Genomic DNA, 16439 nt, shown 5'->3' on the forward strand with positions numbered 1-16439 from the left:
AATACAACACTATCATTAGTTACTTGTAATTAGTTATTGTAGCTTTTATTTAAAGGTATTACGTGCTAAACTTATATAGACATGTTTAATACAGAAATAAACTGCATATAAGAAAACTTCTTTTCTAGAGCGGTGAATTTAAATCTAGAAATATGTTTATAAATTTGATAAAACAATATTAAAAATCTGACAAGACAATTAGACAAACAATGGTGGTTTAAAGTATTTAAATGTGTTTATATATTGATAAATAAAAATATTAGACACATGTATAAATATTTAATGATAACAAAATATTAAAAAATGTAACAATTTAATGGTGGCAAAAAGGTCCTACCGGGAGTCGAACCCAGGTCGCTGGATTCAAAGTCCAGAGTGCTAACCACTACACCATAGAACCTGTTATTGCTATAAAATCCATGAAATTATTAATAAATGATAGAATCGTAACGGACTTTATAGGAACTCTGTGTATCGACACATTAAGGATTCAACTTGATTTCTTATTTTTAGTTGAGTTGACTGGTTATGTATTTTAAGCTCATTCTGCATTTTGTATACCTGAAGTATCTTATATAAATTGTTATATTCTAATATAAAAGTCAAAACGTATATAAACACTATTATAAACTAGGTTTGTTTAATAGCTAACAGTCATACGATAGGCATAGCCAAGAAATCATTTTGTTTTTCAATTTGCAAATATATTCTAGTATTAAATTCACTAATAAATAATCAAAACAAAATTCAGCAGTTATAAAAAATATATTACTACTTGGTATAAAAAAGAATATCGATCAATTGTGTATTTGGATACAACTAACATTTTATAATGGATTAAAATTAAGTACTTATAATTTATATCGGTAGTCCGTAGTAGAGGTGTATAAAACCGGTTTTAAACCCAACCCGAACCGGTTTGGTCATCGACTGTCAAAACCGGTTTGACTCAAACCAGTTCGGTTTATAAACCGGTTTAGAAGCAGGATAGGCCGACCTGGTCACACCGGTTCGGTTCGGTTTAAAAACCGGTTTAACCAGTTTTAAACCGATTCTAACCGGTTTTAAACCGGTTTGGTTTTAAAACCGGTTTGATAGATTTGAAGGGGAACCGGGCCTGAAACTGACGGTTTGGGTCGGTTTAGAAACCGTTTTGGGTGAAACCGGTTTTAAACCCAAACCGATTCGGTTCGGTTTGCCTAAAACCGTCCCAGACCGGTTTTTTTTACACCTCTAGTCCGTAGCAACCATAAAATGAGCATACTAATCAGGTGATCATTGACAAGATCCACCAAAGGCCCAAAGGGTATGTGGCAAATGGCATGACGGTATCATAGAGTGTTATGATGAAAATGATGAATTTCTTCTTGAGGTAGAAGGGACTATTATTTAAGATGATTAAAGGGTGTGTTAACATTTAAGAAAAAAAAAGATTAAATTCATCTAATAATATATTATATAGCAGAAGCATATTAGCAGCCAATAAAAGTATTCCTTCTATTTTAAATATAGTATTTGTGTGTATTAGAAATGTATTCAAAGTAGCACAGAAAAGACAACATTGTGAACATATTTAAAAACCTAAATCACGTCTATTAGTCAGGTTTTGGGGGTTTGAGTTTGATTAGTTTAATCCACTTGATGAATGCACATATTGTCTATTACGTACGTTTGATAAGTATGTCATGTTAAGGTTTTGTCAAAACTTATTCTTAAACCCGTTGAAAATAAAAATACATATTAAATCAAATAATTTATAAGTTTAACTTGTCAGCTCGTTTATGACCGTTTGACATGCTTGCAACTTTATTACATGTTGATGTTCACTACAAGAAAAATACCATGTAGGAACGAAATCCATAGGGACCACACAAGTTGTTTCTATAGTTCATCGTATAGGAGCAACATGTTGTCTCTATAGAGTTTTTCTGTTTTTAAGTTTGAGAACTCTATAGAAATGACATGTGGTCTCTATAGAGTAAAAATAATTTCTTTTTAATTTTCCTTAATTCAGGTTTGATGAAAACAAAATATTAAAAAAATGTTATAACTTGTGGAGACAATAGGTCGTCTCTACAACATTTAATATGCATATATATTTTCTGATTTTCTTTTAATAATGATCAAAATATAAGAAAATAAAAAAAATCAAAATATTCTAAATTATAGAGACCACAAGTTGTTCCGATAAAGTTTAAGTGAAAAGAATTTGAATTCATCAGGCGGTAGAATTTCCCACCAATTCAAAAAATCAATATTAGAAAATAACCTACTCTATAGAGACAACATGTTGTTTATATATGCCAAATTAATCTCTTGTGAAGTTATTAAAAAAATATAGTTGTTGAAACTTATAGAGAGAACATGTTAATTATATAAAGTTTGACCAGTGAAAATTTAGGAGCTAAAATTTCCCACAAATTCACCAAATTAATATTTTCAAAATTAATAAAAAAAAGTATTTATTTAATAAATACGACATGTCGTTTCTGAAGGGTTTTTATAATAAACCGTTTTTTGTTATTAGTTGATAGGTAAATAACAACAAATTATTATATATAATAAATTAGGAGTTTGGTGTCGCAAGTGACCTCAATCGTCCACTTGGCGGCACCCAATTGGCTACTTTTTTTGTTTTGTTTTAAAATTGGATTTTTAAACATTTATTCGTGTCGGCAAGCCCCCGTAACTCCTAGGACCGTCAATGCTTGGGGTTTTACCAACGGTTGTGTTTTAATATTTTTTTTTTGTTTTAGTTCCGGTAGCGTATCGAACGTAACCAAATCCGACTGAATTCGTGTCGACTCAGTGCCGTAATGCCCAGGACCAACAACGCTCAGGTTTATCAACGTCAAGGTTTAATGAAAGCCAATTGAATGCCAATTTTGTTTTTATTTTATTTGTCTTTGTTTTGTTTTAGTTCATGTATCCTAACGAACGTGACGGAAACCGGTTGAATTCGCATAGACTCACCACACTTTGTTTTAGTTTTGATACCGTAACGAAAACCGACCGATAATTGATTTTGTTTTTTGCTATTGCTTTAGTTCTGGTACCATAATGAACGCGACGAAAATCGACCAAATTTGTATAAGCTCACCGTCTCAACGCCCGGGTACAACATCAGTCGGGTTTTACCGATGCTAGAGTTTTACGGACCGAGACCCCCTATTGGTGCACCTTAATTTATATATATTTTTTTGTTTTAATTCAAGTACAAAAACGCAAGTAACTAAAACCAACCGAATTCACGTTGACTTGCCTCCTCAACGCTTAGGACCGACAACGCTTTGGTGTTACCACAATCTGAGTTTTACCAACCTGCCCCGGCGCAACGCGCCGGGCAAAACACTAGTTTATAATAAAAGGTTTTCACTTTCATACGGTTTTCAATGTTTTTATTTCTCATTGTAGATAAACCACAAATGATATTGTATATTGATTGTGTATCTAATATAGTTTCCATTGTAGAAGTTTTATTGACCTGAAAATTTTATTGTTTCCATTATAACATGTTATTTGGTTGAAGTGATTTATTATATTTGGGGTTCGTAGTTTTTTTAACATGTTTAAATTGTTTGAATTATCGGAAATTTCTGGTTTAAAAATGGAAAAAAATATTATTTTTTTTTAATTTTTTTAAGACCTATAGAGACAACATGTCATATCTACAGGTAAGAATATATGTTTTATTTTTCAAAAATGAACCTATAGAGACGACATGCCGTCTCATGTTGTATCTATAGGTTACAATATATTTTTTTATATAAAACTTATAGGGACAACATATCGCTCCTACAAGATTTTCAGAATTTTTTATTTTTTATTTATTTCAAATCTATTGGGACGACATGTCATTCTTATAGATTGAAAATAAATATTTTTATTAAATGCTTATTGGGAGGACATGTCGTCACTAAAAGTTTATCTATGGAGACGACACCTGTAAAGACGACCTAAGGACATGTTGGTACGAGCCTCTAGTGACAAAACCTGTAGAAACAACATGTCGTCTCTATATGCTTTTGAGACCTATGGAGACCACATGTCATCTCTAGAGGCCAAAAGCACTTGGTCTCTACATGTGTATTTTCTTGTAGCGGTTTATGGCACATCAATTTATCTACGACTTGTTTAACTTGTCTGTTACTTTGTTACAACCCGCCTATAAAAAGCAACTCATCTATGGCTCGTTTAACTTATTTATATAGTTGTATTATAATCCATTATTAACCCGGCAATCGTGTGTTCTGATTACATGATTTAAGTTGTATATTGTTATTTAGGTTAAAGTTGATGTATTTGAGATGAGTAACTTGGAACTTCCAATATCACGTGGCTTTCATGAACCGAATCTTAAATTCTCAGTTGAGAGTTTTGTAGGCCCACGTGACACTTGGTGGGTTTCCATCCATCAACTGAACCGGTCTGTCATTTTCATTTCTGTTTGTTGAAAGTGACTTCAAACAAAATCCAATAATAGAGTATTACTAAAAGCTTCGAAATAAAAAAAAAATGCAGTTATGTACTAAAATATTCATTATGTAAGTAATGGTAATTGGTTAATTATATCTTCATGGATTTGGTTTCAGATTTTTGGAAATCAATTTGATCTGTGAACACTTTTATTTACTAACAAAAGTTCGAAAGCTTATTAAATACATGTCATATTAAAACCCAATTTTGTCCCTTTCACGTCCTAAAGGGGTGAGGTGTTTAGTGTTCTCCTCGCTAGGCGCTAGCACCGCCAGTCCGCCACCTTCCCAGTTGTTGCCATCATTCTCAACTCTTAAACGGGACTATATTATTTGAAGATTAATTTTCTTATTTGTATATGTAACGTAATTGGTACTGTTTTTATCGGGCCATATATGAGATTAAATTAACTAAGTACCTGTCTACTTGACAGTTGGAATGATTGGAGTTGTTTATTCACTTCAATAGTTGAAATTGAACACTAGTCTTAATTGTTTGAAAAAGAGAATGAGGGCGTAGTTGGAACTAATATTTTCATCTTTCATTTAGTTTTTTTGTTTCTTAAATTAAAAACAGGGTATAATATTCATTTCAAAAGGTTTAACACTAAAGATAGACATCATTTGCATCATACATCCTTTGTGCTACCATGACTGAACAACGAATATCAAATGTGAAATACTTTCTCAAACTTAGGAAACAAAATCGTAATATAGACATGCGAGATAACCTATCCCCATGGCTATTTTTTTAGCAATCATAAAGTAGTTTTGAAATTTGAATATAGTCAGGGTTAAGGTTGAATCTAAAGTTCATTTTATAATAAATATTCAAGATGATATACCTAATAAGAACATATTATTTATTAGTAGTATTATAGATAAATGATAGAATATAGTAACCCGTAACTTACCTTAAAGTACAAAAATACATATATTCACGAAACTGATCCATGAATTCACATCACAAGATTTCGAAATCATAAATACATACCCAATCATCGATTCACCGAAAAAACAGATTTGAATCGTTAATCGGTCGATTTTTTACTTTTTTTCACGAAACCCGTTTTGAGCGTATTACGGATTCTCGATCGTTTTTTTATTTTGGCTTTTGAGCGTTTTCTTTTTTTTGTCCTTGAGTGTTTTGTGTTTGTCTTTGAGCGTTTTGTTTTTGCCTTGAGCCTAATTCGCGTACGTTTTGGTACGTTAAGGATTAGTGTACGATAACCTAACTCTAATATTATATATTCAAAGGTCATCTTAATATTGATTTGTGTCATGATTATTTCTGGTTGTATGACTGTATCTGTTTTGAATATAAAAGATTAATAATTAAAAAAAGAAAAGAAAAGAAAAAGCAATATTGCTTTCTTTATAATATGGTTCGAATCTGTGAGAAGTGAGCGACGGGCTTGTAGATATTGTGTTGACAAATAAATGAATAATTTAAACGTCTCTGTAGTGGAATGATTTTCTAAGTACAGAAACATGTTCATCAAATGATAACAAAGTTAAAAAACAAAGAAAAGTGTAAACTTAAAAATGGTAGCGACAAAAAAGTTCCTACCGGGAGTGGAACCCAGGTCACTGGATTCAAAGTCCAGAGTGCTAACCACTACATAGAACCTATTCTGTTTGACTATTTTATAAATAATTTAATAACCATTATTAACATTGAGAACTTTTCTTTATATTCTTAGCTTAGCCATATATACGAGTAAACTCAGAAAAGACATAATTACATAAATTATCCTTTATGTTTATCCCAAATTTCACTGGTGGTCATTTATCTTTTAATTGATGATTATTGTCCTTTACGTTTAAAAATGTCACACCTTTTGTCCTTTAGACCTAACCCCGTTAAAAATTCTCGTTAAGTTGTGTCATGTGCTGCTCACGTGGGGGTATTACTGTAATTTTACACTATTAAAAAAACATTTTAATTTTATCCCAAAACTACTCTTCTTCTTCTTCCAACCTACCTGCAATCAAACACCATAGCCGCCGGCCCTATGAATTCATCCACTGCCACCATCTATGCAAGACAACTGTCGCGCCGACGACGAATTAGGTTTAGGGATCGGCGGAATCAGCCGCGCTGACGACGAATTAGGCGTCGTCAGAGAGCCGGTACGGTGGTTGAGAACCGGATGGTTAGGCTTCCGATTTGGGCGAGGATGATGAACGGGCTTATGTTAGGTACCGATTTACTAGAATATGCTACTGGATTATGATTTGGGGCGGCTCTGGTGTTTGGTTGCAGGTAGGTTGGAAGAAGAAGAAGATAAAGAAGAAGATGAGTTTTGTAATAAAACTAAAATGTATTTTTTTAATAGTATAAAATTACAGTATTACCCTCACGTGAGCAGCACATGACCCAACTTAACAAGATTTTTTAATGGGGTTAGGCCTCAAGGACAAAAGGTGTGACATTTTTAAACGTAAAGAACAATAATCATCAATTTAAAAGATAAATGACCACCAGTGAAATTTGGGGTAAATATAAAGGACAATTTCTGTAATCCTGTCCTCAGAAAATGCAATTATGAGTTATGACATATCTAACATTTTGTTAAGAATTCAAGTTGACTCGGTTAATTCAGTAAGGTTCTTACATGATCTAATCAAACGGATATAGCTTAATTGGTTGGCCGCACCGTTTAAAAAAAAGGTAAACATTATAACTAACTAAATCATATGAACTAGTTAAGTTAGTTTAAAGGCTATTATTTGTGTTTTCGAATGCCTAAGGATGTAACCAACAATTTATCATGGATTCTCGAATGAGAAGACAAATCCATGTATGTTAACAAATGTATTAATTAATAGTTTTGTTCGTATACGTTATGTCATTAAACTTAGCAAGCCTTTTTACATGTTAAGGGTGGAAATTTCTAGGTCCAGGCGTCCAACTATTGCTTTAAACCGAATCATAAATGCACATTTCGGTCATTAGAAATCATAATCAATTGGTTCACAATCGGTGATTCGTTTTTTGTTTGACTGAATTAGTTTTAAAAAAGAATTTGAAGTCGTGGCCAGTTATAGCCTATTAAGCATAGGAAACAATGATAAGGAAACACATGTACGCGCTGGCGCCCATGGATTTCATACACGAGATATTTGAGTCTATTTACGCTCACAAATTTCTGGCAAGCATACAAGTAAATTCAGAGTTTTGAGTAACCATAAAAGTGTTTGGGAGGTTTATATATAGGACAAATGACATATAAACGATGAACTGTAAGGTATGTTACGAGCATGTGAACGGTGTATATGTGTAAAAATGTGATTAAAGTTATGAATGATCACATGCGTGTATATGATTTATAATGGTCTTTCGAAAGTACGTAATAACGATTTTGGAAAAGAAACGAGTTAAAAGTTTTCCATAAGGATGGTGAATGGTAATATGGTTTATGTGTGTACGTAGTCTTTTAGTTGTTGGGATTGCTTGATACCAAGACAAACGTTACACAGCGGAAAGAATAAACCGTCTGTTTCATGCTCAAAGGCCACCGGTTGACTAGATGTGAGATTGTGACGTACAAGGTTGTCCTTCATATTCCACTGGTTTACTTGTAAGATCAATGGCATGGGGGTAAATAATGTGACGCTTATTTATTAATAAGAATAGTGGTTTTATAATTATTTGTATAAGATTAGATGGAATGCTGTGAACCAATTGTGTTCAAGATGTGAATATTGTATATGTTAAAGTTTTTTTTGGATATTTATAAACGTGTATTATTTGATTATGATGTAGTGAACGTATTTTTGAAAGATTGGATTTTAATAATTTAAACTTTGCTATATTGGCTGATATTAATCCCAACTTTCACCATATTGGCCTTTATCGAGCCCCTTACCTAGCATAGACTAACTCGGTTAGTTTTAGAACAAAAAAATTGTCAACTCTTCAAGTTTGTGGGACGAATGAAAAAGGTAATTAAACTTCAAAACCAACCGCCATCTCCGCCACCACCACCTCCACCGTCGCCACAATCGTCCCACCACCGCCACCATCGTCCCGCCACCACTACGCCGATTATAGGTTTATGAAGGGAGTGTTTGAAAATTTATATCATTATTAATTAATATATAGTGGTGGTGGCGGGAGGATGGCGGTGGCGATGGTGGTGGAGGGATAATGGCAAGGGCGGTGAATTTTGAAGTTTATTTATGTTTTCATTTGTCTTTCAAACTTGAAGAAATTACATTTTTTTATCTAAAACTAACCGAGTTAGTCTCAGTTAAATAAAGGCTCGATGAAAGTTAGTAGGGTGAAAAATGAACTGTAGTATTAGCATCAAAATGGTCTTTTCGTAGGTAATAACGATTTTTGTGAATGTTAGGTTATTTGAAGAACTGTTTTGCAATTTATCATTATTATCATCATCATCTCTCTTCCGGCGCCACCACCGATTAATCATCCAGTCTCCGGCGACATGAGCGCCTGTAAACTCTTCTGCCGATACTCTCTGTGTTTTCTGGAGTTGACTACAACACGACGCAGCAGCAGCATCCACACTTGTACTCCTCCTACTCACCTTCTCTCTCGCACTCCAGGTAAATATGCCTAATTCATCTCCATTATATATATATATATATTATCTCATTCATATATTTATAGTTATCCTATTTCTGTCCGTCCGTACACATGTAAACATTTCAATTCAAATCCCTAGGGTTTAAGCTTGAATCCTATCGTCACTCTCACTCCTCAAGATCATTCAGCTCCGTTCCAGCTGCCGTTGCCGTAGAATCCACCGACGATAGTTATGTATGTCCAGAACCAGAAGATGATAATGAAATTAAACAACCTACTGTTGGAGATTTGATTTGGAGAAACTCAAACGACGACGTTTCAAGCTTCATGAAGATGGAACGGACGGCCGAGCCTCAATCCAACACTCGGTTTCCGTATCTGGATAAGTTTATAACCGGAGACACGTTTTTGAGTAGCCGAGAGGTACTGGATGCGGTGGAGCCTTCGTTGATGGAGCTTCGGAAGGAGAGGTTTAGGAACGTTGTGAATAACCGGACCTACAATGTTTGTTTGGTGGTGGAAGGTTTGTCGGATGCTGGGAATGTTTCAGCTGTGTTTCGTTCGGCGGATGCGTTGGGGTTTCAGTCGGTTCATGTGATTTCACTAGATTGCAGCAAAAGGTGTTGAACTGATCTGAGGTGACTTTAACCTTTGCTTTTGTGCATGTTTATTGGATTCATCATATACTGTGAATCGGTTGTTTTGAATTACAAATGTTAATAGTGTTGATCAGTTTGATGAAAGCAGTGTTAATCGCTTGATTTGAATATTTAGGTATAGAGAGCATCGTCATGTTAGTATGGGAGCGGAGAAATGGCTGGACATTGAGCTTTGGGATAAAACTGAAAAGTGCTTTGAAGTTTTGAAGTCACGTGGTTATCGCATTGCTACAACACATGTCGGGATGGAGACGGTACATATTATTTATATCAAACACTTTTGCAGACTTTTAGTGTTTAATTATGGTGAATATATGTGTGACCTATTGACTATGTTCAGGTTTCTGTTTATGATATGGATTGGTCGTGTCCCACTGCTATAGTCGTCGGAAATGAGGGCAGGTAAGCAATTGATGTGTTTGTTAAAGATTATTATTAGATATGCTGAGCATTATTGTAATGATTGTTATCACAGGGGGATTAGTGAAGAAGCTTTGAAATTGTCAGATATGCATTGTAGTATTCCAATGAAAGGAATGGTGGACTCGTTCAACGTCTCTGTTGCTTCTGGGATCCTCATGCACCATGCGGTCTGCGATAGAACTAGAAGGCTGGTAAGAATCTTGAGAAGTTTAAACTTGATTTAGCACATTGATTTCTTGATTGTTACATGCTACACTTTATGGTGGTTTTGATTATTTTTTTGATATGAAGGGTTGTCATGGTGATCTAACATCAGAAGAAAAGCAAATATTACTTGCTGAGTTTTCTCTACGACATAGCAGGAGTTCAATCAGCATTGCTCATGAGTACGCCAAGCGAAAGATCACAGCTTTACCCAAGCTTTAAGCATATCATTTGGATAATTGTCAAACTGTATTCTATTTTTGAGCTTCTTGTTGAACTTTGTAGTTTAAAATTGTGATCGAATGTACCTTTTTGTGACCCAATATATATCAAAGGAAACACATTATTTATTCCCTTTAAGATCAAACTTAGTCATAACTTCTGTAATATAAATTAAACGCTTTACAACTTGATTAGACTAACAAATACCAAAAGGGTATATAATTCAAAAAAAGAAATACAAAGATTTAGAGCTGCTTTGCATACTCATATCTTCATCACGTTGTTTTCTTTCTTGTGACTTCTAAAATTATTCGATTTTGTGCTTAAGTTCCGTGTCTGGAATCAGCATATCGGGTGTAAGATGTGATCGACTGAAAGGATCCGTCTGCAGTTTAATAAAAACATTACAAAAACAACATTAGAAATTGGAAGAAATAATGAGATAGTGTTCTGTATAAACAAGCTTAAAGATAAATGTTACTGCATCGCTGAGAAGATGCCTCTGAATCACCGGTCGGTCCACTATGATTCTTGAAGACGGTAAGATGACCAGATCTTTCATCAGTGTGTACTGCAGTTTCAACATTTACAACACCCATAAGACGATCTTGATTTTATAAAACTTGTTATACATCAAACATTGTAATAACAAAACCAAATTACCTGGATTGGGTCAAAGAATTCATCTGGAATGTCTCCAAGAATAGCTTCAGCGTCCATGACTTCGAATGCTGCAGCCTTAGCCTTTTTACCAAGATCATCAAAAGCTTGTATCAGTCTTGGATCTTCACCGATTCTTCTAAGAACATTTGCAGCTTCCGTGAATAACTGCACACCATCCATAATTATCTCATATGAAGCAGCTTCCGTAACGAACCTAGTCAATAACGAAATTATTTTTTATGTTTACTTCTGGTACGATAACGAACCTAATCGTTACCAACCGAATGTTTGTCGACCCGCCGCTGCAACCCCTGTGTTTGTTTTGTTTTTTGTTTTAAATATGTCAATTTTTCGAAATTATTTTTTGGGTTTAGTTCTAGTTTCATGGCGAACCTATAGATACATACCGACCGTATTTTTGTCACAACGCCTGTAATTTGCCAACCAAATAAACGACGTTTTACTTATATTATTTTTTGTATCATATGCTATATGTCTACTAATTTATATTTCTATCAGATACCGACCATATATGTTCCGCTTTGATCATAAGCCGTATGTGTGCTAACAATATTTGGGCGCTCACGTATAATTTTTTGATTTAGTGTAGGTGTTGTGACGGACTTAACCGATACCGGTCGAATTTGCGCCAAGCCGCTGCTACAACACGGCGAGTTTCAAACCTAGTTAATATGAGATACCAAATCATAGATTATATATCATCTATATATAATTATTATTTCCTCTTTAGAACGCTAACTCACACACTCATTAATTATACTAGTATGTCTATCATGATATTCGAACCCTCAACACTTGAAGACGCGGATCATCTTTTGGCAAGTTGCTCGTTTTCGGTGACCATTTGGGAAGAGGTTTGTAGGTGGGTCAAAATTCCTAGCCCGGGCAATTTTGTAGATGTCAAGTCAATTTTGTTTTTTGGGAATGATTGGAGTTCAAACAAGGTGAAAAGGAAATTGCTTATTACCATATTCTTCGCTACGATGTGGAGTTTATGGTGTAATCGTAACAAGATTTTTGAAGGCAAGGCTATTTTGATTCATAAAGTATTGGGCGATATAAAAGAATCGGCCTTCTTGTGGCTCTCTATACGTTCGAAGATTTCTATAAGGGAGTGGAGCTTATGGTTTGGTTTTAACTTGGACGGAATGATGTAGTAAGTGTTTTGGTTTAGTTTCTTTGGTCCTCTTTGGTCTTGTTTCTCAGTTTCTTGTTGAGTTTCTGTTAACATGTACTCTTTGATTTTTGTTCTTTATATATAAGCCTTGCTGTTCAAAAAAAAAAGAAAAAAAAGCTCTTTTATTTATGTAGTTACTTAAGTTTTTTCGTAAGAAATATTTTTCTTTTGACACCTTTTTATGTAATTTCAAAAATTTATGTTTTATGTATTTCATTTATAAGTTTAATGTTTATAATTGCTTTTGTGTATTTCTATACCTATATATTTCTCATACTTTGACCAATTGACAATCTTTCACCAAGTATGGTATTTGACCACTGTTATTACACATTGTCTAATTCTTAAAAATCATTCTTAGCATATGGCTTGTAGTTTTTTGAAAGTTTGAATCATTTTGCTTAACGGGCATTGGGTTTTTTTGCTAGTTTGATTCGTTTTCCTTAACATGCATGTGTTTTTCACATGTTTGGTTCGTGTTCCTTAACAGGCATCTAAATTTTACAGGGGTCGTTTGTTTGGCTTGATTAACAATCTGTCTACTGTGGTTACAAGAGATTGAAAAAAAGGGAATAGTAGTGAAGCTAGTGGTAGAAAATCTTGCAAAGAAAAATTCAACGTTTACGAGTGATATTAATGTTAATCTTAATATTATATTAAACAATGACTAACAAATTTTGATGCAATCATTCTCATCTCTAGCACATGAAAAAGATCTTCAAAAGATGTCGAACGATTCAAGTCAAAACCAATGCATCTGTTTTATCCGCACCCACCCGAAAGACATATAACTGCCATTACACATTGAGCTTGCATTTGCTTCCAATCAACCATTTATACCATTACCAATATAACTAACAAATCATCTTTTTGTATCCATCTACAACCAATACAATAGTTCAAGAGAGAGAGTATCACGTTTAATAAGAATATGTAACAATCTTGGACTAAAAAAGAGTTGAAAACACAGCCCGTTTGCACATATGCCCATCTTACAGTCGTTGCAAAACTAGTAGTCCACACTCAACTACCTGTTCAAGAAACATCAACCACAATAACATAATCAGTTTTGAATATTTGGCAAAAACTGATTCTGATTATCTGACAATCGAGAGTCAAAATGATTATGATTGATATAAAATGTGTAGAAAATTAGTAAAAATTTTACCTGAATGAACTGTTAGTATATCAAATCAATCAAATTCCGACGGCTCTTCCGAATCAGACAAGGGCAAAAGCGTACAAACACCAAGAACATGTCCATTAAGGCACACATAATACTCAATACAATCTTCATACGCACCCAACCGACAACTGGCACTTTGTGGGATCATCTTAGCCTGCAGCATACTCCACAACTTCCCTTTGCAATAAGGGCAAAACTCTGTAGGGTGAAATTTAGCACCCCTTCTTATAAGCATCTTACGCACCTTCGATGTGGCAAATGACTTAAATACCCCTCTAAAAAACCCCACATCCCCTTCTTCTCCTTGGTCTAAATGCTCACACGGGTCAGATACATACAAAACATCAGACCGACAGTTTGGTAACAGAAAGCTTTTCCCAGAAGTTCTAAAAAACCAAGTCCTGTAAGCAAAGTGACCAGGAATGTAAATCTTGTTGAACAAACCGTCCTTTTTGCAACCTGAACAGTAAATAAGAAGCTTCCCGAGTGCACTCCAGTTTCCATCAACACTGTGGCTGCCACTTGATTGAAGATCTTGCATCATTTTGGGGGCTCGTGTTCTACAAAACTCCTTCCAGAGAACTCGTCACAATATCATCAAACCATTTGCAGACACAAGAAAGTGCAGCAATTATTTTGGGATTCCAGTTTAAGTGTTGAAGAAGTAGAAAGATTACATCTTCACTTAAATGCCCTTTTGTGCACATACAGCTTGCAGAGTGTATGCATCGGTACTGTTTGGTTATAATCATTGTCTGAACATGTTAATAGTTGAGATACCATAAACCAATTAGATAAATATGAACATATAACCTAATAGCAGAGTAAACAATATTCATCTATTGGTTTACTATAATATCATAATCATTCGAATTAAAGCAGTCATACATGGAACAAATTCACATATATTTACAGTTTTACACTTTTACACTCAAGTCACAAACATAATGCAATAATACAACAAATATTCAACAATGTTCAGTTCTGTATCGGTTCACTTAAAGCTCTGTTATAGACAGTTGCAGCATGAATTTAAATTTGGAAACACATAAGCATACTAGGTTCGGTTCAGTTGCAGTAGAAGTAGACTAACGAAGACACATTAACCATAACTGAATTGTCGCTTAACCATAGCTGAGCAGTTTTGTCGTTTATGGTTGTTTGTTTATCATATCCTAATCATTCAAAATAAAGTCGGCATAGAACAAATTCACATATATTTACACTCAAGTCACAAGCATAATGCAATAATTCAACAAACAGAACCATACTTGATAACGCAATAATACAACAAACAGAATCATACTTGCTGACATGATAGTCAGCAATGTTCGGTCTCGGTTACTTTAAAGCTCGGTCATATACAGTTGCAGCATGAATTTAAATTTGGGAAAACACAAACATACAAGATTCGGTTCACATTAAGCGTTTGCCAGCCATGATTAATTTCAGTTAAATTTTCTGGTTACAAATAAATGATCTATTAGCTAAATATATATAATCATGAAACAACGAAGAAACAGTACAATATCGAAATTAAATATTTGCCATGCTCCTCACCTCAGCTCATATGAAGAAGAAACCCTAACAAATTAAACCACCTGCAATACAAATCAACAAAATTAGGGTTTGGTAACACATTTCAAAGATAATAACTTACTTACAAATAAACAATATCTCTTTTAACTAAATTAAAAACCTGAAAGTATCGAATCGTTAAGTGAAAATCGAAACAAAGTGTTACCTTATTATTATTATTATTATTAGGGTTTGGTTGGAGTGAAGAATGGGGAAGTAGCAATGCAATTTGCGAATCTGATTGGATACAAAAAAATAAACGTATTATTAAAGGAAAGGATAGGTAGTGATAAAGTGACATGCCTGTGATTTTGATGCGATGGGTGATGAGTGTACGTGGACGGTTGTGATTGAGTTGTCGGAATGTGTGGAAACACGTCAAGTCAGCAGCTAAGAGTTGATTTCTGGCATGCGATTGGCAGTCAACAATTGGTTCCATCGTTGGTTGTTTTTGTCTATACAATTGATTTTTCTATAATTTGTCTTAATCCGTTAACATCTACAAAGACACACCTATCAAAATGTCACGTATCGTATTGTGAAGTCCCTTGGTCGACACGAGACAGACTTTTCGTCTCACTTATGATAAGGGTCATTTGTTTCGTCTTGTCATATACTTCACAAGGAAACGACCGTAGTTCCCCACCAGTGATGCTCGTGTGTTCAAGCATATTGGAGCACATACACTTTACAAATCGTTGAGGCTCTTCTCAATGAGAATCAAAGCTAGCAGTAAACCCAAAAATTCAAAAACAAGTCAAATAATTACAGTCATCAAGCATTCGATACGTCATAAAAAAACCCTCAATGGTGATGGAGTACAATGAGATAAAAATCACTGGATCTTCGTGGCTTGAATCACAATTATCTTTGCCTCTTGGATTGCATGCATTCTTAACTTCTTGTGGAGACATAAGCTGATAAGAAGGGTTTCTTTCTAAGGTGAATGAGTCTTTAGCGAACAATGGGCCTAGGAGTCAGCCTTTAGAAAAAGCTGTAGGTGAAGAACTAATGGCGGACATTTGGACACCATCAGGGCCGACCCATAGGGGTGGCGGGGTGGTTGACGGCCACATGCCAGACACCCCGTTCCCGTTAGGCCCGATTTTTTTTAAATTATATTTATTTTTATTAAAAACAATATGTATATTTAATGTTTAAACTTACTTACATGACCACTAGCATGGTCTAGTGGCAAAGTGGTATTACTCTCAACCCAAAGGTTATGGGTTCAAGTCTTATTTGAGACATGTTTAATCCTACTTTTATACAAAAAATT

At 34.4% G+C, this 16439-nt stretch overlaps 1 protein-coding gene, 1 non-coding gene and 1 pseudogene across 3 annotated transcripts; 1 reads left to right on the top strand and 2 right to left on the bottom strand.

Annotated features, from left to right (window-relative positions):
- Window positions 1-328: 328 nt before the first annotated feature.
- TRNAQ-UUG (transfer RNA glutamine (anticodon UUG)) lies at window positions 329-400 on the bottom strand. The gene has a single exon. It is a non-coding gene; the product is annotated as a tRNA-Gln (tRNA).
- An 8505-nt stretch (window positions 401-8905) lies between these two features.
- Window positions 8906-10663, top strand: LOC143590384 (uncharacterized). The gene is made up of 6 exons (XM_077070884.1): window positions 8906-9047; window positions 9167-9647; window positions 9802-9940; window positions 10027-10088; window positions 10162-10300; window positions 10401-10663. The coding sequence occupies exons 1-6, from the start codon at window positions 8927-8929 to the stop codon at window positions 10533-10535; spliced, it is 1077 nt and encodes a 358-aa protein (XP_076926999.1). The 5' UTR covers window positions 8906-8926; the 3' UTR covers window positions 10536-10663.
- Window positions 10664-12516: 1853 nt separating this feature from the next.
- On the bottom strand, window positions 12517-15399 carry LOC143590385 (EID1-like F-box protein 2 pseudogene; annotated as a pseudogene). Its single transcript, XR_013145465.1, has 4 exons — window positions 15327-15399; window positions 15143-15183; window positions 13565-14337; window positions 12517-13427 (listed from the first exon to the last, which is right to left on the bottom strand). The product of XR_013145465.1 is annotated as an EID1-like F-box protein 2 pseudogene (transcript).
- Between the last annotated feature and the right edge of the window lie 1040 nt (window positions 15400-16439).

Source organism: Bidens hawaiensis, unplaced genomic scaffold (assembly GCF_021521415.1).
Source record: "Bidens hawaiensis isolate Kalapana, Puna unplaced genomic scaffold, B.hawaiensis_p1.1 tig00038511_1, whole genome shotgun sequence".
Lineage (NCBI taxonomy): Eukaryota > Viridiplantae > Streptophyta > Magnoliopsida > Asterales > Asteraceae > Bidens > Bidens hawaiensis.

What these genes read in the sequence shown, in the direction of transcription:
- LOC143590384 (XM_077070884.1), top strand. Translation starts at nt 8,927, where the DNA reads ATGAGCGCCTGTAAACTCTTCTGCCGATACTCTCTGTGTTTTCTGGAG. An exon ending in CCTTCTCTCTCGCACTCCAG is followed by an intron (nt 9,048 to 9,166) that starts GTAAATATGCCT and finishes TCAAATCCCTAG; the next exon opens with GGTTTAAGCTTGAATCCTAT. An exon ending in GTCGTCGGAAATGAGGGCAG is followed by an intron (nt 10,089 to 10,161) that starts GTAAGCAATTGA and finishes TTGTTATCACAG; the next exon opens with GGGGATTAGTGAAGAAGCTT.